The sequence below is a fragment of the Bos grunniens genome, chromosome 7, assembly GCF_055505025.1.
Source record: "Bos grunniens cultivar Pamir isolate PY7600 chromosome 7, Bosgru_T2T1.0, whole genome shotgun sequence".
NCBI lineage: Eukaryota > Metazoa > Chordata > Mammalia > Artiodactyla > Bovidae > Bos > Bos grunniens.
The window spans coordinates 93,188,600-93,211,376 of NC_141171.1; the positions used below are offsets into that span (position 1 = coordinate 93,188,600).

Below are 22,777 nucleotides of genomic sequence, written 5' to 3' on the forward strand. Positions count from 1 at the left end.
AATAGGTTAAAATGAGGTAATTTATTTTTTATGTTTATTTTCAACATATAGGGGTTGGTGATTTCAAATATAAGGAGCTAGTTATACCTTAACCATGACAGTGAAGTAAAAATACTTAGCCCATGAAATCCCCTCAAAATTTACGGTTTTTAGAAAGGGATAATGAAATTTCTATCACGATCTTTTAGAACCATTTTAAGTTCAACATTTACATTGATGTTAACCCAACATTATACAGAATTGTGCATAGATTCCAAAGCCCATTTACAAAAGATTCAAATACCATCTGTGAAGCTGCAGTAAATTACCCTGTAACATTAATCTTTAAACCAGGCAGTAAATCAGAACAGAAACATACCAAAGAGATTTAAAGCAAGAGTCATATCTGAGTTATTGAGATTAATGTAAATAGTTTCACATATAACAGTTGTAGGTTCTCAATATCATGTTGTTTTTGCTTTGAATGAAACATATAAAATGACTTCTAAACATTAAAAATAAATAATATCTAAAGGACATCAGTGTTTTTTGTGCATAAAAAAAAAACAAACTTGTGAAAATGATGATTAAAAAGTGTTGCTAACCTAAGTGAGCTCTGAGTTAACAATAACAAAATTTTGATTTTATACAACAGACACATTAGGGAGTGTCTGTTAACATTGTAAAAAGAAACTTAGTTTTACAAAAGGGAATCTTTAAACCAAACCCAGTGTTCTTAAAAGATGCTGACCATAGAATTTTGACTTTGATGGAACTCTCTGAGAAAATGAAGATAGATAATTAGAATACTATGTGTCATCAAACTTAAATGCCATTGATGTTAAGATTCTTCATGACTTCACTTAGGAAAAACACTGCCAATTAGACTATGACATGATGCTACCTTATCACGTGGACTGCAAGATATATTTAAACCTTAGGTAGCTAAAACTGCATCTTGTAATCACAATGAAATATAATATTTTATAATATACTGACTGCTCTACAATATACCTAGTGAATAAGCTTTTTGCGTGTATCTGTGAGAGACAGCAAAACTTTTACTGTATATAAAGCACTGAGGGGACACTGACCATATTAAAAAGCAGAGACATTACTTTGCCAACAAAGGTCCATCTAGGCAAAGCTATGGTTTTTCCTGTGGTCATGCATGGATGTGAGAGTTGGACCATAAAGAAAGCTGAGCGCTGAAGAATTGATGCTTTTGAACTGTGGTGTTGGAGAAGACTCTTGAGAGTCCCTTGGACGGCAAGGAGATCCAACCAGACAATCCTAAAGGAAATCAGTCCTGAATATTCATTAGAAGGATTGATGTTGAAGCTGAAACTCCAATACTTTGGCCACCTGATGCAAAGAACTGACTCACTGGAAAAGACCTTGATGCTTGGGAAAGATTGAAGGTGGGAGGAGAAGGGGACGACAGCGGATGAGACGGTTGGATGGCATCACTGACCCGATGGACGTGAGTTTAAGTAAGCTCTAGGAATTGGTGGTGGACAGGGACGGCTGGCCTGCCGCAGTCCATGGGGTCGCAAAGAGTCGGACACCACTGAGTGACTAAACTGAACTGACCATATATTTTCTATCTTCTCTGAGGACAGAAGAGGAGGAACAGAAACTGATTCATTAGTGATTTCAGTTTGCTTGTCTAATTTGTTGATTAAGTAAGACTTCTTTCCGCCAAGGATTTAAGGCAGATGATGAGGAGATCATATACAATCAAATAATTAGGGCAATGAGAAAGAGAAAACCAGAACTGGGGAAAAGAATAAAAGCAACCAGATTGCAGGAATTTTTATTATTTCATTTAGATATAAAAATAATTGATGAATAACAAAATAGGTCTTAGATTTTATTTTTTTCCATTGTACTTTTAAAAATAAAGCATAATACATTATCTGTAAGAGTTGAGGGACACTTTTTCCAGAAATACAGAACCCTGGTAATCCCCCCAAATTTCTACAAAACAGATGACAACAATATATTGGTTTGGCTGAAAAGTTAGTTTGGATTTTTCTGTAACAGCTTATAGAAAAACCTGAATGAACTTTTTGGGCAACCCAATGTTGTTATGTGTTAGAAGATAAACACCAAATGAGAGTATGACCAAGAGAGATATTAAATACTGGGAAAAGTAACCTGCACATATCAGCTGCTCTCCCTTGGAAAGATTAATTTGATGGTACCAGTGGATAAAGCAGGATTAACAGGAGAACTAGTGGACTGTCTCTGTGTGTGCAAATGTTAAAACTGATCTATGGTACAGATCCTATTAAGCTATCTTAGGATATAGGTGAGTAAACGCCACGCTAGGACCCAAAAGCACCCACAGGAGTGAGTAATCCTGCAAGTAGGCCCTCCGCACAGTGGCAAGCAGCAATCAGTAAACACAGCAAAATGACCCAGGGGTCAACTATTATAGAATCACGAACTTGAGTAACAGTCTGCTGATGGATCAGTTCGAGTGTTCAAAATGTAGACTCTTCTTGTATTCAGATATCCCACATTTCTCTTCTCTGTGCATCAGATAACATAAGCATCTGATTGTGGCACATATGTTAAATCTTCCAAGAGCCTAGAGAAACTGACACGACAGCTGTACTGGACATATCCAAAACCCTTCTTTGGGCAAGCACTCTTCAACTCACATAGCCCTTTACTGGGCTGTCAATGACAGCGTCCTGCCCTAGTCCCGACCTCCTCATAGATATGGCTGGCCCAGACTGACCAGTCACAGTTGGTTCGGTCCTATTAATTCAATCTCTGTGGTTCAGGGATCAGTTGAGGGATCATCATGGTACCCTAGCAGGGCCAGTCTTCAGTTTTCACTAAGATTCTTACTTGGATACTAGAGCTTTTTCTCAGGCGTAATGCTGAATAGAAGATGCTACACCTGCTTGTATCTACCCTCTCTTTCTGTGTGAAGAAATCTCTGTCCGCAGGCAAGAAAGAATGATGTCAATAGGCAAAGAAAAGTAGAGAAGGGGATAGAGAAAGAGTCTTGGTAACAGTTTGAGCCTTAGAATGTAGTAGTACCAGAAGCAGATCAAACCTAGGGTTTTTCCATTTACATTAATCAATAAATCGCTGTTTATTTTTGTTTTTTGGTAAGCAGCCTGAAGTGGACTTATGCAATTTGAAGAGTCTGTACTAACACAGTAATTGAAAAGAGTAGATTATATTCTACTCTTTTTTCCAACTTCTATATTTATGTGTGCACATTTGAATTTTCACATATGCATTTAAATCTGTAAAATAACTACTCAGTAAATTTTAATAGTGGCATTTTTTCAAAATGTTAATACATGTTTAAGGGCAAGACCTGATGCGAAGAACTGACTCATTGGAAAAGACCCTGATGCTGGGAAAGATTGAAGGCGGGAGGAGAAGGGGACAACAGGAGGAGAAGGGGACAACAGAGGATGAGATGGTTGGATGGCATCACCGACTCGATGGACATGAGTTTGAGCAAGATGTGGGAGTTGATGATGGACAGGGAGGCCTGGCATGCTGCAGTCCATGGGGTCGCAAAGAGTCGCACACGACTGAGAGACTGAACTGAACTGAAGGGCAAGAAGTTTCTGGATTATCCATGTAAATGCTATAAGTAACTGAAAGGGTAAGCCAAAGTAATTTACACTGAGTTTTCTAATACTTTAAAATAATGAAGGGAGAGGGGCAGAGGGAGAGGAGGAATAATTTATTCTCCTGATGTTTTTCTAGGCACAATGAAAAGTAGTTTGCATTGGCACAAGAGCTTGGTGTGGTAAAAACTGGCTCAGAAACGTACTGGGAAGCAAGGGAGAGCCGGCCTAAGATCATGGCTTTGGTGCAGATAATGCCCTGAATATACAATTCACTAATAAACAATTGATAGCTACATACAGCTATTTCTCTTGGTTAAGAAAGCAGAAGGCCTTGGACAACAGATGCTTTTTCCAGAATGAATTTTCATACTGCTTGAACTATAACATGTAAACCACTTTAAGAACTGACTGGAAAATAACTGTCATCTGGCATTACGATTCGAATGAGCTATATTCCACTTCAAGTTGAGTTATAAAGAACTCCAATAAAAATATCTCAGTGTTCTCAAAATAATTACTTATCCCCTACTTTCTAAATATCTTATCAAATTCCAACATAGTTAACTTTTAGAAACCTTAAGTTTTCAGGCTGTCTACCTTCAAGCTGTTCTCAGTTGGTGGTAAGGGTCTAAAAAGGCAACTGCCCAGTAGAATGCCCCAAACATGAGTCCACCCAAGCAGACCTCTCAAAATTATTCACCTAATAACTGTTTTAGTATACATATTTCCGGGATTTTCAGAAGGGACATAAATTCATAAGAAACAGACTACCAGTGCTGCACCTTAATAGACTTTTGACCTGTCTTCAAAACAAAATTTGTCTGCTGAAATAACAAGCTAAAAAGTGTCACTCAGTATTTAAGGACAAAGCAAGGGTGTCAAGGGCTTCTCTGGTGGCTCAGATGGTAAAGAATCTGCCTGCAATGCAGGAGACTGGGGTTTGATCCCTAGGTTGGGAAGATCCCCTGGAGAAGGGAATAAGGGAATGGCTACCCACTCCAGTATTCTTGCCTGGAGAATTCCATGGATAGAGGAGCCTGGCAGGCTACAGTCCATGGGATTGCAGAGTTGGACATGACTGAATGACTAATACTTTCAAGGGTGCCAAGACATGCGTTTTTTGATGGCTTCTGACACTGGTAAGTCTGCATGATCTGGGGGAAAAATGTAATCTTTTTCAAATTCTATATATGGACAGGGAGGCCTGGCGTGCTGTGATTCATGGGATCGCAAAGAGTTGGACACGACTCAGTGGCTGAATTGAACTGAACTGAACTAAGAACTCCTTTTAGAAAGTTTTACAAAGATTGCTATATATATATATCAAAGCATTTCAATATTCACAGATGGAAGCAAAGTTGGACTTAATAAAGATCTACAGGCTTTAAATTTTATTTTAAAAAGCATTATTAAGCATTGCATTGTTCTTTATGCCTTGCTAAGTAGTTTTCAATAGTTCTTAAGAGTTTTTGCTTGCTTGTTTGTTTTTTACTTCTCAGAGTGACTCTGTAAAGGGATATATCACTCATTTTTATTTCATATGAGAATGAAACACAGATGAATTGATTATTTATCTTAAATCAGTTGCTTGGTATGTACATTTACTTATTTCTATCTCCAGTATCAGGCACTAGGCAACTAGGCTACTTACTTAAGACACTGTCTTTGGTACCTGATGATTTTTTCAATTAACCTCTTCCCAGTGTTTCTTATGATTTTTCAATAAATATAAAGGAACTGATAAACAACTTTTTATCAAAAGCCTAGCAGAGAAAACTGACTCTTGAGAAGAATAGGCCAGTGGATCTGCCAACCGTTAATTTTTCTAGATTTGCTGATCAGTAGTGCAAAGGCAAACCATCTGTAAGCTTTACGCTGGTACAAAATTATTTTATTTCTTGAAAGAAAGGCCTTCAGAACCTTGGTCTTAGTATTAAGACTGAGGCTATTTGCCATAAGTCAATATAAGGAGCAGTCACCTGAAGAAAGATTTTGTGTCTTAAATGACAGCAAACCAACAGAAGCACTACAATTCAAGAGACCATCTGTTATGTTGTTCAATGTCTCCTTAAGATCAATCTATTAATCTTTACACTTAATGTTGACAAAATATTTTTCCCAGTACATTCTGAAAGACCCATTTAATTAGTTTCATGTACTGAGTACAATCTAACTTTTTGCCATGGCTGTCACAATTTTAGCCCTTGAATTTAACTCTCAGTTGCAATAACTAATCATAGCCTAGATTTCTAGTCAAAACCAAGTCTTTTCACTTTTTGTCCCATTCCTGACTTTTGGTGTCTCTCCTCTCTTCTCATGCCTTCCACTTAACAACTGCTAGTCATCTGTCAAGTCTTCCTTAGCTCTAGGTGTTCCTATTCTCAAGTGCTTCTTCCTCTGGGTCCTCCTTCTATCCTTTCCTCTAACCCTGGCCACTGGTGAGGTGATCCTGGGTTTTTCTCACCTCTTTCGTCTATCCAACCTATGTGTGCCTTGCCTCATTCTGACCCTCAGTGCCTAGCCCCTAACAGGTGCTTAGTAGACGTTTAATCACTGAGGGAGTACAGGGGATAATGCTGCTGCTTATGAGAATGTGAGGGCAGGGAATGAGGGGAAAACAGGAGTTGGTTTGGGTTGGAGTTGGTTCAGAAATCCACAGCACGGATTTCTGAATGATGCCCAAAGCTGCTCTGCTGGCACTATCCTTTTGCTTTTCACCTTCTGGTATAGCACCTCTGATCTACATAGCTCATATTTTATCTAATGTACTTAAAATATGAATATTATTAGTAGTATGTACATGCACATGTTTTTAGAACAAATGAGAAATCAATCATTGCTTTGTTTATACTTTCAAATTTTAATAATATTTGCAAGAGTATGGGCAGCATAAAATATGTGTAGTCAGATAACGTAATTTAATGTACATGTACATTTGTGGTCAGGACAGGTAGAGCTCTGTGAGCGAGTCTTAGAACGCACACAGAGGCAAACATACTAACGATTTTTAATACAAGATATTCCACTGAGTAACTGGGATTACTGCTGTCCTCATTAAAACAATGACAGAAAACGTATATGTGCTTTTTAGTAGAAAGTGTTATTTAATTTAAATGTGGTTTTATTTCAACTGCAGTATCACTGGATCAACTGTGAGAAAATATTTAAATCTCACAAATTCAAGCACCTTCTGTTTCCTAAATGTTCACATGGTGTATATATGTGCACAGAGAATATTCACCAAATAAATTGTTTATTGACTAATGCAAGGAACTCAGTTCAAAAATAAAAATGATATATTTTTTTATGGAGTGTGCCATTTCGGGAAACTCGAATAAAAAGGATAAAGATTCTTTCATTTCTCATTTAAAAGCATAACATTCTTGTTAGTATTTTACCTAAAATTTCTTGGCCCAGAAGACAGAAATTTATGGCTTTAGATTCACTACTTTAATGATGTGACACAGAAGCAGCAAAACATTCTTTTCTACCTGTGGTGTTGCTGTGATTGCCTTTTCAGGAGAGAAAAGAACAACATAATAAATCCCTATATGGTAAGTCTTTTCCCACCTCTTCTGTTTAAATCTCAAAGGCAATACATATTTAGCAAGCAGACAGGTGCCATAAAAATATGTTTGAAATGAGGTAATCATTTATAATATTTGCATGTGTTTAATGACATGATTACAGAAAGAATGATTTACATTTCACATAGTGAGCAAACTTACTCAGTGTCTACTTAGATTTAGCAATGTTCTTAAAACTATTTATGAAACAATCACTGTCTAAACACTTGCTGTCAGCTGTTTTAACTCTGCTTTTCATAAATATAACACAATCACAACAAATTAAAGGCAAGTCACTTGACTGTCCTGTTACATTAACTTGATGAAATTACTGGCTGGCAATGCTTAGCAGAAAGTGACAGGGTTTTCTCAATAGGCACACATATCAATTTTTCTGGGGAAAGTAAGAGTCATATCTTTATCAAAATTTCCAAAATTTTCTTCCTAAGATAACGCTTCTCAATCTCACTGATGAGAGTACAGTTATTGTGCTCCTAAAATAGAAATAAGTAGCTACTGCAATTCTTCACCCCATAAAGTCATTCACTGGTAAGGGAAAAATGTTATTTTTCTTGCAAGTTTTCTGACCTAGAGACAGAACTCAGATCTGGGACTGTCTGGCTCCATGGCTAACGCTCTTTCCTTTCCATCATAGGCTTCCCTTGTGGCTCAGCTGGTAAAGAATCTGCCTGCAATGCAAGAGACCCTGGTTTGATTCCTGGGTCGGGAAGATCCCCTAGAGAAAGGATAGGCTACCCACTCCAGTATTCTTGGGCTTCCCTGGTGGCTCTGATGTTAAAGAATCCACCTGCAATGGGTTCTATCCCTGAGTTGGGAAGATCCCTGGGAGAAGAGAAGGGCAACCCACTCTAGTACTCTGGCCTGGAGAATCTCATGGATAGAGGAACCTGGCAGAGGTTGCAAAGAGTTGTATACAACTGAGCGATCTTCGCTTTCAGACTTTCATCATAGCCCTCTTATTTAACTCCTCTGCAGGAAAAAATAGACAAGTCTCTCTGTGTTCCTACACTGCTCCTCGTCGCTTCCAAACTCACGCCTTACATTTTCTATCAGGAGTGGTAGGTGTTACGGGTTGAACTGGGTTCCCCTCCTAATTTATAACTTGAAGTCCTAACCCTCAATACCTTAGAAGTTGATATTATTTGGAGACAGGGTCTTTACAGAAGAAAAGACGTTATAATGAGGTCATTAGGGTGGGCTCTAATCCAATGTGACTGGTGTCCTTATGAAAGGGGGAAAGTTGAACACAGAAGAATGCATAGACGAAAGACAACATAAAGAGAAGATGGTCACCTAAAAGCCAAGGGGAGAGGCCAGGGACACATCCAAGACTTAGCCCATACCTTAATCTTGTGTGGCAGTCTCCAGAACTGTGAGCCAATACATTTCTGTTCTTTAAGCTACTCAGTCTGTGGTACTTTATTACGGCAGCCCTAGCAAACCAATATAGTAGGCTTTGGACAAAAAAGCTAGTGAGTGCTCAGTCAGTGAAGAAACAATATGAATAAAGGCAGGATTGGGCTTGCATCTGGGAGAGACGATTGCAATCAGAGCAGGAGACCAGGAAGGAAAGGGTTCCGTGGTCACCACGGTATGGGGAACGGTGTCACCCGCTCTGTCCATTCCTGTACTCCGTATCCTTGTGGCCACAGTCAATCTGCAGGGTGCTGTTTTGTGCTTGCTTATGGAGACTCGTATAATTATTAGAGGCTGGAAACAACTTCAGAGATGATTCCTTTCAATTATACAACATTATATTGGTTTTCAGACAGTCTCTATTTAAATCCTTCAAATCAAAATCTGCCCCAGTACCTAGTTGTCAGCTGACAGCTAAGGAAGCAAACTTTGTAACTGCCTTCCAATTATTACAATTCCAAAAGCCATTTTCCGATATCAGATAGTAAGTTTTCCAGCAACTGAGATGACAGTCTGAATTTTGTTCTTTCATTTCTTTAGTTTTGGCTAACAGTCAATGAGCACTTACTATGTAAAGTTTCCTAAGATGCAAAAGAGTGATTTATGAGCTATAAAAAAAAAATCCCAGATGAGGTACAGTGAAAACACAATGGAGAGAAAAATTATTGGGTGTCTACTGTTTAAGGGAATTCCTAGGGGTTTCTTTTCACGTGACCTAATTTTATCTGTTTATCAACTCCCTCACCCTGTGGATTGCTAGACATTATTTCACAGATGAGAAACTGAGGCTGAAAGAAGTAAGTCATTTCAAGCAAGAGATGGCAGGTTATTGATCTGAGATTTTGAACCCAAAAGTTTGGCCTGTCTTCCAAACTATGCCTTAGCTATGGGACCATACTTCCTCTGGCTGAGAATATTTGTTAACAGTTGGTTTTTATCAGAGGCAATATGCATGTAATGAGAGAACTACAATTCTAAATCTAAATGAAGACCCCTGATATCTGACACCTCATCATATTTACCACGAGTTGTCATCACGTTTGTTTAATGTTTACATTAACAAATAACTGAAGCTAGCTTAAATCCTAATTACACTGGTGTTAGGAGCTGAACTGCACCCCATAAAAATTTCCGTGTTGAAGCTCTAATTCCCAGTTCCCTCAAACATGATGTTACTTAAACACAGGATCTTTACAAAGATATTTAGGTTAAAATGAGGTCAGAAAGGTAGCCCTAATCTAATGACTGGGGTCTTTCTAAGAGGAGGAAATTTGGACTCAGATATGTACATGGGGGAGACAATGTGAAGAGACAGGGGAAAGGTGGCCATCTGCAAGCCTGAAACGGAGACCCTTCCTTCAGAGGCCCCAGGAGGAAGCAACTCTGCAACACTTTGATTTCAGACTTCTAGCATCCAGAACCATGAAAAAGATAATTTCTATTCTTTAAGCCACCCGAGCTGCAGTACTGTGCTATGGCAGCCCAAGCAAATTAATATGTAATATATTAAAACTAATTCTCTTTTAATAAAGTGGTATATAATAAGATTTGCCCACTACTCAGTCAATAATATCCAAAGTTTTACAGCTGTTTCAGGGGCATTATCATCCATTCCAAGACAACAATGCAACTTAACACAGCTTATATACCTCCCTGGTCAGTGCACAGAATTCTAAAAGAAGGAAGAAGAGGACTAATTATTAAACAGTATAGTTACTCCTTTGGAAAAGAAGAAATGATATGTTAAACAGGTTGCATAGATTTAGAAGAGAACATTGATTTTAAGTCAATGGAAGGCCTCAATTTTTCGTTTTCTGAACATAGTCTTTGGCAGGCAGTCAATAGAAGAATCAATAGCGATAAGTAAAGCTGGTTTTGTATTTAGAATTTTGTTGGAAGCTGGGGGAAGGAAACCTAAGAAACTCAAGTTCAATGCCAAAGCAGCTGATTTTGGCACTGGCAGAAATCACAGCAGGGCTCATAGCTAAAGAGTGAGGTGGTAGACCAGCAGCCCAGCATACCAACCTGCTAATTGTTTTCTGGAGGAAGCCCCTTGGGTTCTCCCAAAACTTCTTGTCACATTTCTCTTCACTGGTTGTAATCATGATAATGCTAATACCTTGTTTTATGATTTTAATGAGTATTGTGGTAGATTTACTTCATGACAGATCATCTTTCAATTGGCTGGGGCTATAATCACAGGAACTGACCCTGCCTTCAAAGCTAACAATTCATAGATCTCATTTGGCTTCTTCAAACATGCCAAGTAGGGAGAATACTACTATGATACACAGGATTTTGATATTTTCAAATGTTTTTTAAAATTGCAAAGTAAACATTCAGAAACATGAAAATGATTTGGGCTTATATTCTAAATATAGGTTAACTTCACTGAGGTATATAAACACACTAATTGTAATTGTAAATTACCATGTTGTACAGGAAAACAGACATATGGCAGGTGTCTTCACTCTCTGAGCTACACTACAGTTCTTTAACATTAATGGGCATCTGATTTAAAAAAAATTTAATTTTTTAGCAATGCCTTTCTAACTGATACGTTCCAATAATCCATAATTTAGAGAATTGCGTTCCTTTTCTTTTACAGAAACTACAAAACTGAGTGAGAATGAAAAGGCCAGATTTATTATTCTGAAATATTGCTTTATAATGAAAGATTAGAAGAATGTGTATTTTTAGGAATCCTAGATTTTCTGGAATCTTCATTTAGAAATAGTCCCTGGATTTTTAAATTGTACAATACACACAGCAAATTAAAAAAAAATCATCAGTAATATCTATTATATTTCCCTGTTCAGTTCAGTTCAGTTCAGTTGCTCAGTCATGTCCAACTCTTTGTGACCCCATCAACTGCAGCACGCCATGCCTCCCTGTGCATCACCAACTCCCAGAGTTGACCCAGACTCACGTCCATCGAGTCACTGATGCCATCCAGCCATCTCATCCTCTGTCGTCCCCTTCTCCTCCTGCCCTCAATCCCTCCCAGCATCAGAGTCTTTTCCAATGAGTCAACTCTTAGCATGAGGTGGCCAAAGTACTAGAGTTTCAGCTTCAGCATCATTCCTTCCAAAGAAATCCCAGGGCTGATCTCCTTCAGAAAGGACTGGTTGGATCTCCTTGCAGTCCAAGGGACTCAAGGGTCTTCTCCAACACCACAGTTCAAAAGCATCAATTTTTTGGCGCTCAGCTTTCTTCACAGTCCAACTCTCACATCCTTACATGACCACAGGAAAAACCATAGCCTTGACTAGATGGACCTTGGTTGGCAAAGTAATGTCTCTGCTTTTGAACATGCTATCTAGGTTGGTCATAACTTTGCTTCTAAGGAGTAAGCGTGTTTTTAATTTCATGGCTGCAATCACCATCTGCAGTATATATGTATCAATACAACTTTTTCCGTAAAAAATAAAAGAATGACATCATAGAGTTTAACAAAGTGTTCTGCATCATTTAATAATCTTCTAAACTGTTTGTCAATTTTCACCTGTATGGTGTTCCTTTTTTACTTAACTCTTTGCTGAACATTAATTTGTTTCTAATTTTTGTTCTTAAAATTAAAAAAAAAATGCTGTGATGATCACCTTTCAGTTCAGTTCAGTTCAGTTCAGTCACTCAGTCATGTCCAACTCTTTGGGACCCCATTAATCGCAGCACGCCAGGCCTCCCTGTCCATCACCAACTCCCAGAGTTCACTCAGACTCACGTCCATTGAGTCAGTGATGCCATCCAGCCATCTCATCCTCTGTCGTCCCCTTCTCCTCCTGCCCCCAATCCCTCCCAGCATCAGAGTCTTTTCCAATGAGTCAACTCTTCGCATAAGGTGGCCAAAGTACTGGAGTTTCAGCTTTAGCATCAGTCCTTCCAAAGAAGTCCCAGGGTGATCACCTTTATCACTACATTTTTACACACATCTAACAATATTTTCTTATAAACAGTCTTGACAGTTGAAATCATAGACCAAAGGGAAAGCACATTTTAAACATTTCCCGTAAGAATTACTCAATAGTCTTTTATGAAGGTTGTACCAACTTACACAACCACAGATGGACTTGTTAAATACTTGTTTCTGTTATCTTGTTCATCACGACCACAACACTGTGTTCAAATTATTGTAGCTTCATAGCATCTGGTAAGAAAAGGTCCTAACTCCTTACCTTCAAAAATTCCTTTTTCCCCCCCTTTTTTCAGCTTAGAATCACTCTGTCAAGTAATATTCCCATATTCCACTAGGATTTTATTGGAATTAAATTGTAGTTTTCATTGTAAAACATTTTCTACATAGATAAAACAATTTTGAACCTACTACCGCTAAGTCATTTCAGTCGTGTCCGACTCTGTGCGACTCCATAGACGGCAGCCCACCAGGCTCCCCCGTCCCTGGGATTCTCCAGGCAAGAACACTGGAGTGGGTTGCCATTTCCTTCTCCAATGCATGAAAGTGAAAAGTGAAAGGGAAGTTGCTCAGTCGTGTCCGACCCTCAGCGACCCCGTGGACTGCAGCCTTCCAGGCTCCTCCATCCATGGGATTTTCCAGGCAAGAGTACTGGAGTGGGGTGCCATTGCCTTCTCCTTTTGAACCTAAAAGGACTTCATAAATGAATTCTGCCAAGGAAGCTAGTACTTTTAATAAGAAAGACTATTTCTAGAAGAAAGTCATAATTCTAAAAAATAAATCCTTAGGACACAGTTTTAGTATAATAAACAATGATGCATAGTTCATACTTTTTTTTAAAAATACGAAATTACAGAAAACGGTTAGATGCTACTTTAAGAGCAGGATAATGTTTTGGACTAAGAAGTTTTCTTAGACAAGAGGTAAGGAAACCTCTAGGGAAGGGAGAGATTGATTTTTATGATAGGAATCTAATTAAAGTGCCAAGGATTGATAAAAGCATAAAAACAATACTCAATACATTATTTGGTATGGATTTGAAAGACTTATATAAGACGTGATTCAGAGTATTTTTTTTTACCGTACTGAGCTAGAGACACCCAGAAAATACAGACTCAAAGAAAAGCAGGAATTAACTATTAGTTTTCAAGGGAAAACTCTTAAAAATAAGATGGCCAATGGGAAGGTGTTTCTTAAATTCTAAAATTGTAGATCGACAGAGAGTCATGGTCCCCGCTGAAAACGCGCTGAAGGCTACAATCAGCATTTGAAGAAAACGCACGTATGTAGAGGTGATTTAAGATGTACCATTGAAAAAGCCACCAGGGAGTGTGGGATCAACTACCACAAATCTCTAAAAAGCATTTCTGAGCTCAAAAGAAAGTAAGGGGAATTCTCAGGGAATAAACCAAACGTAGCTGAAAAGTGAATTAGAAAAAAAAACCACGTCTTTCAAGAAAGCGAGGAGAACAAGCAAACTTCTGTGTTTCATCATGGGCTCTGGGCAGGCTCTGTGTACGCTTTTTCTACTGCGTCCTCAAACCTTCCCCTGGAGGCAACCATTATCCTGGACTCTGTTTACTCAAAGTTCAGCTTGGTTTTGCTAGAAATGATACACTGACACAGTCTTGTGTGACTTGAGCTTTTCGCTTAATGTTGTATTCATAAGAATATGCATACTGATAACCACTAGGAATGAGAGACACAATTACTTTTCAATTAGTAAAAAAAGAAACAAAATCCAAATCCACCTACGTATTGTAATATACCTTAAAGCTAAGGCCAGGGAAAAACACAAAGCAGCAAGAAACTTCAACCTCATCTTTCTCAATCTTCCTAAATAGCTCCCATTCCCCTCCCTTAGGTATTCTTATGTATTATTTTTTTCAGACAACTGATGGAGTACTTCATGCTAAATGCCTTGACATGAACCCCAGAGACCCGTTTCCCCAGGTTGGCCCTGAATAGGAATGAGGGCCCCTCAGCTGGAAAGACTGGGGAGGCACAGGATGGTGGCTGGGGTGGAGAGGAGGGTTCCCCCCATGGGAAATGGTGCAGAGCGGTACGAATGTGCAAAGTAGGGTCCCCCCTAGTTGCAGGGGAGCCAAAATGGAGTCCTGATGTCAGGGAAAAGCACACTGGTCTCCCTGTCAACGGAGGCCCGGCAGTGGGGAGAAATCAGGGCTTGGCCGACTGCCCATCTCACTCCAGTTATAGACTAAAACTCGGACCCAGTCCTTCTACAGCCAGAGCTGCCCAGCAATGACCTGCTGGGGTGCGGGCTTCGGCCACTGCAGGGAGTGTTTCTCCAGGCTGTTTCCTATGTGTCTCTCCCTGCATGCCTGTCTGCATTTTTGAGCCTGCTACAGGACCATCTTCATTTTGCAGAAGCCCAGAAGGTTCTCAGTGTCCACTTTGCTCCAGCCCCATTTTCAGCAGTGGCTGCAGCTTCCACGTTGTTGGCAAGGCTCAGCCGCTGGGCCTCCAAGTGGCAGGTGGTCATCTGGCTCATCACCTTTCCCAACAGAGCCCCCACGGCGAACCCCACGTGGGCCTGCGGGTACCCCAGGGTCTTTCCTCTTCTGCCTCAGCCCCTTGGCAAGCTGCCCCATCTCTTTCTCTGTGGCCAGAGGTCTTCTGGCAGTGCTGGCGTCCGGACACACTGCTGGGGACCATGTCGGGCCGGGGGAGGGTGCCTGCACCCCCAGGAGGGCTTGGGAAGCAGGCCCCCACCTCGCCAGCTCCGACCTGGGGCCCATAGGGCACCATCCAGCCCGGGAATTCGTACAGCACGGGTGCTGGAGGAAGCCCCCATCCATCAGGACCTGGACGCCACCCCGGCCTGACCCCCGGCAGGACCATCACCTGGTGGGGCCCGCCTGGGCGCTCAACCAGATCGGGGTGTCAGCTTGCCCCCTGCACTGGTCCCCCCGTGTCCCCACCACTGGCTGCCATGGGAAAGTTTGAGGGCCTGTGTCTCTGGCCATGGACGTTAAGACCGCTCTGGAGCAGGGAGTCTGGTAGGAACTGATGGCTCTCAAGGCTTCCAAACAAGCCACCAGCCTCGCCCTAGAGCCCTGTCACCTAGTGGGCTGAGATGGGCAGTGCAGGCAGGAGAAGCTGAGGCTGAGGGTGTGTATGGGAGATGGCAGGAAATCTGCTAGATCTTACAGATAATTCCTTGGTTCCCCAGGCTTAAGGGAGGAGGTCCCTTATCCTGAACTTTGCTTCCAACTCGCTCCAAAGTACAAGTCTCTCTCCTGGGCTTTGTAGCTCCAAACTGTCTGGGATCCCCTAGTCTCTGCCCCCATCCTTTCCCTAAAGGGAGCATAGGCAATTACTTTCAGTTCTTTAGAAGCCTGGTATCTGATCCCTTTCCATCACAATATCTGAATGACCACTTTTTTGCTCCACAAGTACTAGTTAAGTATCTTTATGCTACCCCTAAATTCATTAATCGAGGAAAACAACAGAATGGCAAAGACTAGAGATCTCTTCAAGAAAATTAGAGATACCAAAGGAGCATTTCATGCAAAGATGGGCTCGATAAAGGACAGAAATGGTATGGACCTAACAGAAGCAGAAGATATTAAGAAGAGGTGGCAAGAATACACAGAAGAACTGTACAAAAAAGATCTTCACGACCCAGATAATCACGATGGTGTGATCACTCACCTAGAGCCAGACATCCTGGAATGTGAAGTCAAGTGGGCCTTAGAAAGCATCACTACGAACAAAGCTAGTGGAAGTGATGGAATTCCAGTTGAGCTATTCCAAATCCTGAAAGATGATGCTGTGAAAGTGCGGCACTCAATATGCCAGCAAATTTGGAAAACTGAGCAGTGGCCACAGGACTGGAAAAGGTCAGTTTTCATTCCAATCCCCAAGAAAGGCAATGCCAAAGAATGCTCAAACTACCGCACAATTGCACTCATCTCACACGCTAGTAAAGTAATGCTCAAAATTCTCCAAGCCAGGCTTCAGCAATATGTGAACCATGAACTTCCTGATGTTCAAGCTGGTTTTAGAAAAGGCAGAGGAACCAGAGATCAAATTGCCAACATCCGCTGGATCATCGAAAAAGCAAGAGAGTTCCAGAAAAACATCTATTTCTGCTTTATTGCCAAAGCCTTTTGACTGTGTGGATCACAATAAACTGTGGAAAATTCTTCAAGAGATGGGAATACCAGACCACCTGACCTGCCTCTTGAGAAACCTATATGCAGGTCAGGAAGCAACAGTTAGAACTGGACATGGAACAATAGTCTGGTTCCAAATAGGAAAAGGAGTACGTCAAGGCTGTATACTGTCACCCTGTTTATTTAACTTCTATGCAGAGTACATCATGAGAAATGCTGGGCTGGAAGAAACACAAGCTGGAATCAAGATTGCCAGGAGAAATATCAATAACCTTAGATATGCAGATGACACCACCCTTATGGCAGAAAGTGAAGAGGAACTAAAAAGCCTCTTGATGAAAGTGAAAGTAGAGAGTGAAAAAGTTGGCTTAAAGCTCAACATTCAGAAAACGAAGATCATGGCATCTGGTCCCATCACTTCATGGGAAACAGATGGGGAAACAGTGGAAAGAAACAGTGTCAGACTTTATTTTTCTGGGCTCCAAAATCACTGCAGATGGTGACTGCAGCCATGAAATTAAAAGATGCTTATTCCTTGGAAGGAAAGTTATGACCAACCTAGATAACATATTGAAAAGCAGAGACATTACTTTGCCAACAAAGGTTCGTCTAGTCAAGGCAAGGCTATGGTTTTTCCTGTGGTCATGTATGGATGTGAGAGTTGGACTGCGAAGAAGGCTAAGCGCTGAAGAATTGATGCCTTTGACCTGTTGTGTTGGAGAAGACTCTTGAGAGTCCCTTGGACTGCAAGGAGATCCAACCAGTCCATTCTGAAGGAGATCAGCCCTGGGATTTCTTTGGAAGGAATGATGCTAAAGCTGAAACTCCAGTACTTTGGCCACCTCATACAAAGAGTTGACTCATTGGAAAAGACTCTGATGCTGGGAGGGATTGGAGGCAGGAGGAGAAGGGGACGACAGAGGATGAGATGGCTGGATGGCATCAGTGACTCGATGGACGTGAGTTTGAGTGAACTCTGGGAGTTGGTGATTGACAGGGAGGCCTGGCGTGCTGCGATTCATGGCGTCGCAAAGAGTCAGACACGACTGAGCGACTGATCTGATCTGAAATTCATTAACTGTCCCCTTCCTGCTATCTTCAAGATCACAAGCGCTGCCAAGTCCCTGTGCCCTAGGAAAATGAAGCATCCTTCCCTGAATTTTCAGTGAACATCAGTTTACTGTCAGATTCTGCTCCCCACCCCCACGCTTTGTCAGATGCCACTCTCTCACCGGGGGCTAAGTCTCCTGGTTAATGCCATGCTTGACTCACCAGTCCTTTGAGGCCTTTGCTCCCCGTCCTGCCTCAGCTCCCTGGTCCAGAGTTTCCACATACACAGAGACCTACGTGTTTCATCTTCCTCCCCTCTCGAGACGGGTCTCTGGGCTGGTCCCTCCTGTGGTTCTGTGACACTCTTTATGACACCTTGCTCACCAACATCAGGTTCCCCTCTCCCATTAGAGACCCAAGGATCTTAGAATATTTGTCCCTCCATCACGGTCCAAGCTCCGACGCCCTGGTTGGAGAAAGCTTAAGGAGGGAGGTGGAACAGAAGATCAGATCTCAGCTTCCAAGGAGAAGCTCTGGTAAAGGAGAGAGAAGAGTGATCTTGGCTGGACGGTTGCAGCCTATGACCCATTTGCTCTCCAACTCAACCACGAGGAGGCTCTACCCTAAACCACATCTACTGATATCGCTCTTGATGAAGTCATCAGTGATCTTCCAACTGTCCAATCTGATGGCCTTTTTAAAGTCTTCATCTTATTAAATTTCTCTATAGTATCTGACAATGCTGACTACTCTTCTGGCACACCTCTGTTTTAAATTTCCACGAAACGCTCAGTCAGTTCAGTTCAGTTCAGTTGCTCAGTTGTGTCCAACTCTTTGCGACTCCATGAATTGCAGCACGCCAGGCCTCCCTGTCCATCACCAACTCCTGGAGTTCACTCAAACTCAGGTCCATCGAGTCGGTGATGCCATCCAGCCATCTCATTCTCTGTCGTCCCCTTCTCCTCCTGCCCCCAATTCCTCCCAGCATCAGAGTCTTTTCCAATGAGTCAACTCTTCGCATAAGATGGCCAAAGTACTGGAGTTTCAGCTTTAGCCAAATCTATATTCTGGCCCTAATTTCTTTTCATTTCCAGGCTGCGATCCCCATTGGCTTCCCAGGTGGCGCTAGTGGTAAAGAACACGCCTGCTAAGGCAGTAGAGGCAAGAGACAGCCGGTTTGATCCCTGGGTCGGGAAGATCCCCTGGAGGAGGGCATGGCAACCCACTCCAGTATTCTTGCCTGGAGAATCCCATGGACAGAGGAGGCCTGTGGACTGCAGGGTTGCAAAGCATCAGACACGACTGAAGTGACTTCGTGCGCGTGCACACACACACTCTCCACTGCCCTCAATCAAATTCTTTACATGCACTTCTAAGCCTGCCTCTCCTCCAGGGCTCCCTGAGCGGGTGGATGGCAATGCCACCCACTCGGTCATACAATACTGGAACCCGGGAATTGTTCTCGACCTTTCTCATCCTCTGGAGGGCATGAGGGCCTCAGATATCACGTGGTGGGTCTCCTGGAACAGTTGAATTCTACCATCTCCTCTCTAGCCTCACCCTTACTGTTTTAATTTAGGTCACATAATTCCTCACATGCAATATCACAATAATCTTATAGTTGGCTTCTTCTGGATCTCCTTTCAAGTTAATCTTTCATGCCTGTGCTAATTTCCCCCAAATCCAACTAAATGAAAAAAAATCTAATCATGTCATTTTTTTCTTTTTTCCCCCCCAAAAAAACCTAGCCCCCTTTTCCCTGATCAACAAGGTGAGAATTCAGATTCCTGAGTATAGAACACAGTGCTTTCCTGCTCTTCCTTTCCCAGCCTCGTCCGCCACACTCCCCCAAGCTCTCTGCACCCCATCTTATTCCATCCACGCTCAGTGAGAACACTTCACTTTGTAATAGACACGGCATGCTTTTCGTGGCTATTACGCTTTTCTTCACGCCTCCCTTTCTCTCAGAAACAGCTTCCTACTTGCCATTCTCATTCTCTTATATCATTCAGGATTCTGCTCAAACGCCATCTCGTTAGAGAAGACTCCAAGACCGCGCTTTGTAAAATGGCACCCCTTTCACTCTCTGCTCCCTTTACTAACCCACTTTTTTTTTAATACCAGCAAGCATTGCTGCCTAATACACACTTATTTATCCTTTGGTATATTGTTTGTCTCTCCGCTGCCAAGAGAGCAGGCACTTTGTCTGGCTCACTGCTGTGTCTACACGGCCCACAGCTGTGCTTGGCTCAGTAAACATTTCCTGAATAAATGAAGCGTGCTGTATTTCCAGTCCATCTTTAAGTCACAGTTTAGAGGACACTTTATGGTGAGGATTTCCCCCAGGCAGAGTTAGTTACTGCTTGTGTGGTCCCCTCCAGGTACTCGATGTATGTTCTTTACTATGACATTTATCAGTAATTATATATTTCATGTTTCTGACTTTCCGACTAGGTACTTAAGGGCATACTTAAGGGCATACATGTAGGTGTTATAAAGCCTGGAACATAATAGAACCCTGGGTGATACACTGCTCAATAAACATTCGCTGAATGAGTGAAGGAATCCCCACTTCCACAATTCTGAGAGTGACGCACATCTAGTTTCAGTTTAACAAGGAGAAACTCGACCCTGCAGGGTGCCTCTGTCCTTTCTCTCCTGTACTAGAACAAGGCCCTTATGTAGAGGGGGTATTAGTCCTGTGAGGCCAAACTGAAGTCAACACTACAGAAAATGAGGCTGTAGATACGGCCTTGAAGCCATGGGAGAGGGAAAAAGAATCAAGAAATCAACTGCCATCTCTACAGGCTGTGTATTTGGTTATTTGTTTAATGCCTGCATCTCTGGTGCAATCCTGGCTAGAATGTATGCTGATGAAGAGCAAAGTCCTTGTCTGTCTGGCTTATTTATAGATTTTTAGCACTTGGAACTGTACCTGGCACAAAGCGGGAAGTCAAGAGATATGTTTAATGTTAAATAAATGAATCTCAGCAGCATTCACGATGACAAGACTTCCTTAGTTGCCTTGACTTATGTTTCGAGATGATAGTTCATGGAAAACAGTTTGCAGTATACAAAATTTCACTGATACCTATTTTTCCAGGTATACCTACATGCTGTTTTTTTTTTTTTAAATTAAAAAGCAACAAGTGTCTGCTAAACACAATGAAAGGCAGAACACAAAGAGAATAAAAGAGAATAATTATATAAATTAAGACTCACATAGTGAAACTAGCCCATTTGCGAGAAAGAAAATCACAGGGAAAATAGTTCATAATTTGTCTAAAATCAATAGTTGAATAAAAATGTTTTTAGTGAATTGGAAAAAATGAGTCCAATCTAATTTGAGGAAAGCTTCATTATACTAACTGAGTTAAAACATGGTAGCTACAAACATTTACTAAATTAAAAAGTAAGGCAATATGAGCCTGATGGGTTTCTTAATTCACTTGGGTATGCTCAAGGCTTTCTCTTACTTGGTCTTCATCTGCCATTGTGCCTGTCTCCTTGTTTATGCATATGTGCTGCTACAATTAAAAACTTATATTCTTAAAAGAAGTCTTGACATCTCCTTAAAAGTATATTTAATGGCCTACAGAAAGGGGGTGATCAGGGGAAAAAAGCAGGAGCGTATTTGGTTGGAACAAAAATAGAGATCAGGGAAGGCAGATGATGGGAATGCCCAAGACAGCCAGCCACTGTTTGGGCTGGGGTGCTTGAGAGGCTAATCCATCACCTTCAACAAACACGAAGACCTCTGAGGAAGCGATTAGATTACAATGTAAGAATCAGGCTAGTCTTATCCATGGGGAATTATAAAGCCAGGATAAGAAACACATGGTCCCAGGCCTTGTGTATTTATAATCTAAATGGAGGAGAAGAGAAACCGTCAGGACAGCAGGACAGTCAAAGACTTGCCCAAAGAGAATTTAACAGGTTTCTACTGCTAGGATCTTTGGAATGAAGAAAAATTTAAGTTTTAAGCAAAATACACAAAGCATCAGGATTTGTGTCTTTAAGTTCCTCTTATCGTGTTCCTGCTCAGTCATGTCTCTTTGTGACTCTTTGGACTGTAGCCTGCCAGGCTCTTCTGTCCATGGCATTTTCCAGGCAAGGGTACTGGAGCGGGTTGCCCTTTCCTCCTCCAGGGGATCTTCCTGATCCAGAGATTGAACCCGCATCTCCTGTGTCTCCTGCATTGACAGGCGGGTTCTTTATCCACTGAGCAACTGGGGAAGCCCCCTTCTTAAATAGCTTCTATTCTAAGAGGGCCAAAGCCAACTTCCAAGGTCACTGATGCTAAGAAGCAAAAAAAAAAAAACAAACAAAAAAAAACAATGGAGACAAAGCACATCCTTGTAGGTCTCAGTTTACATTTCGTTTCTCTGAAAAACTACCCACACATCCAGGACCACAGTGAGCTCAGTGCTCCCTCCTCTTTGAACTTGGGGCCTTTCCACTCAGATACACCGGCTGCTTTAAACAGTCAGCTGGGGTTTCCCGTCTAAGCTCCCACCCAGGAGATATGGCACCTCCTGTAGGACATTCATTCTGTACTTATGTGCCAAACATCTGTGCTAATACAGGAGCGGTCCCCAGCACTGCAGGGATGGTGACGTCCCTACAGGCACCTGGATGTGAGGGAGGTCTGGGGCTGAGCTGCATCATCCTGTTGAGCAGCTGCCTGGTGACGAGGAAGGGGGTCCTTGCTTCGGCATCTCTCCAAATGCATCAGCCCCAGAGCTGCTAATGCTCCAGACAGAGGACAGGCCTTTGCTCAAGGATATGCTAGGAGCTTCACTGCTCCAGCAGAGGCTCCAAAACATACTTCTTGAATGTAATTACATCAACAGAGCACATGAGAAGATCTAAGAATAACGTACAAGTCAGACAGAGAGGGCCTGGCAGACTAGATGGAGCCAGTTGTATCATTTTTCCCATTCTGCAGGTATCCTAATAACTGCGCGTTGACCAGGCATCAGTGTATGAAGGGACTGTCACCAGAAGGGCAGGTTTAGGTCCCCAAGAATGACATTAGTCAAGGAGCGAGTGTGTGTGCACCAGGTCACTTCAGTCATGTCCGAC

The 22,777-nt window shown here is 41.7% G+C and overlaps 2 protein-coding genes across 7 annotated transcripts in view; both read right to left on the reverse strand.

The window, feature by feature from the left end:
• Positions 1-22,777, reverse strand: part of ARB2A (ARB2 cotranscriptional regulator A) — a 419,837-nt gene that overhangs the window by 98,001 nt on the left and 299,059 nt on the right. The gene's annotated exons all lie outside the window — the stretch shown is intronic.
• On the reverse strand, positions 14,341-15,834 carry POU5F2 (POU domain class 5, transcription factor 2). Its single transcript, XM_086413101.1, is given in 9 exon segments — positions 14,341-14,598; positions 14,601-14,671; positions 14,674-14,917; positions 14,919-14,960; positions 14,962-15,171; positions 15,174-15,367; positions 15,370-15,421; positions 15,423-15,483; positions 15,485-15,834. Coding segments are annotated over 9 exon segments (1,338 nt in total). The 3' UTR covers positions 14,341-14,484.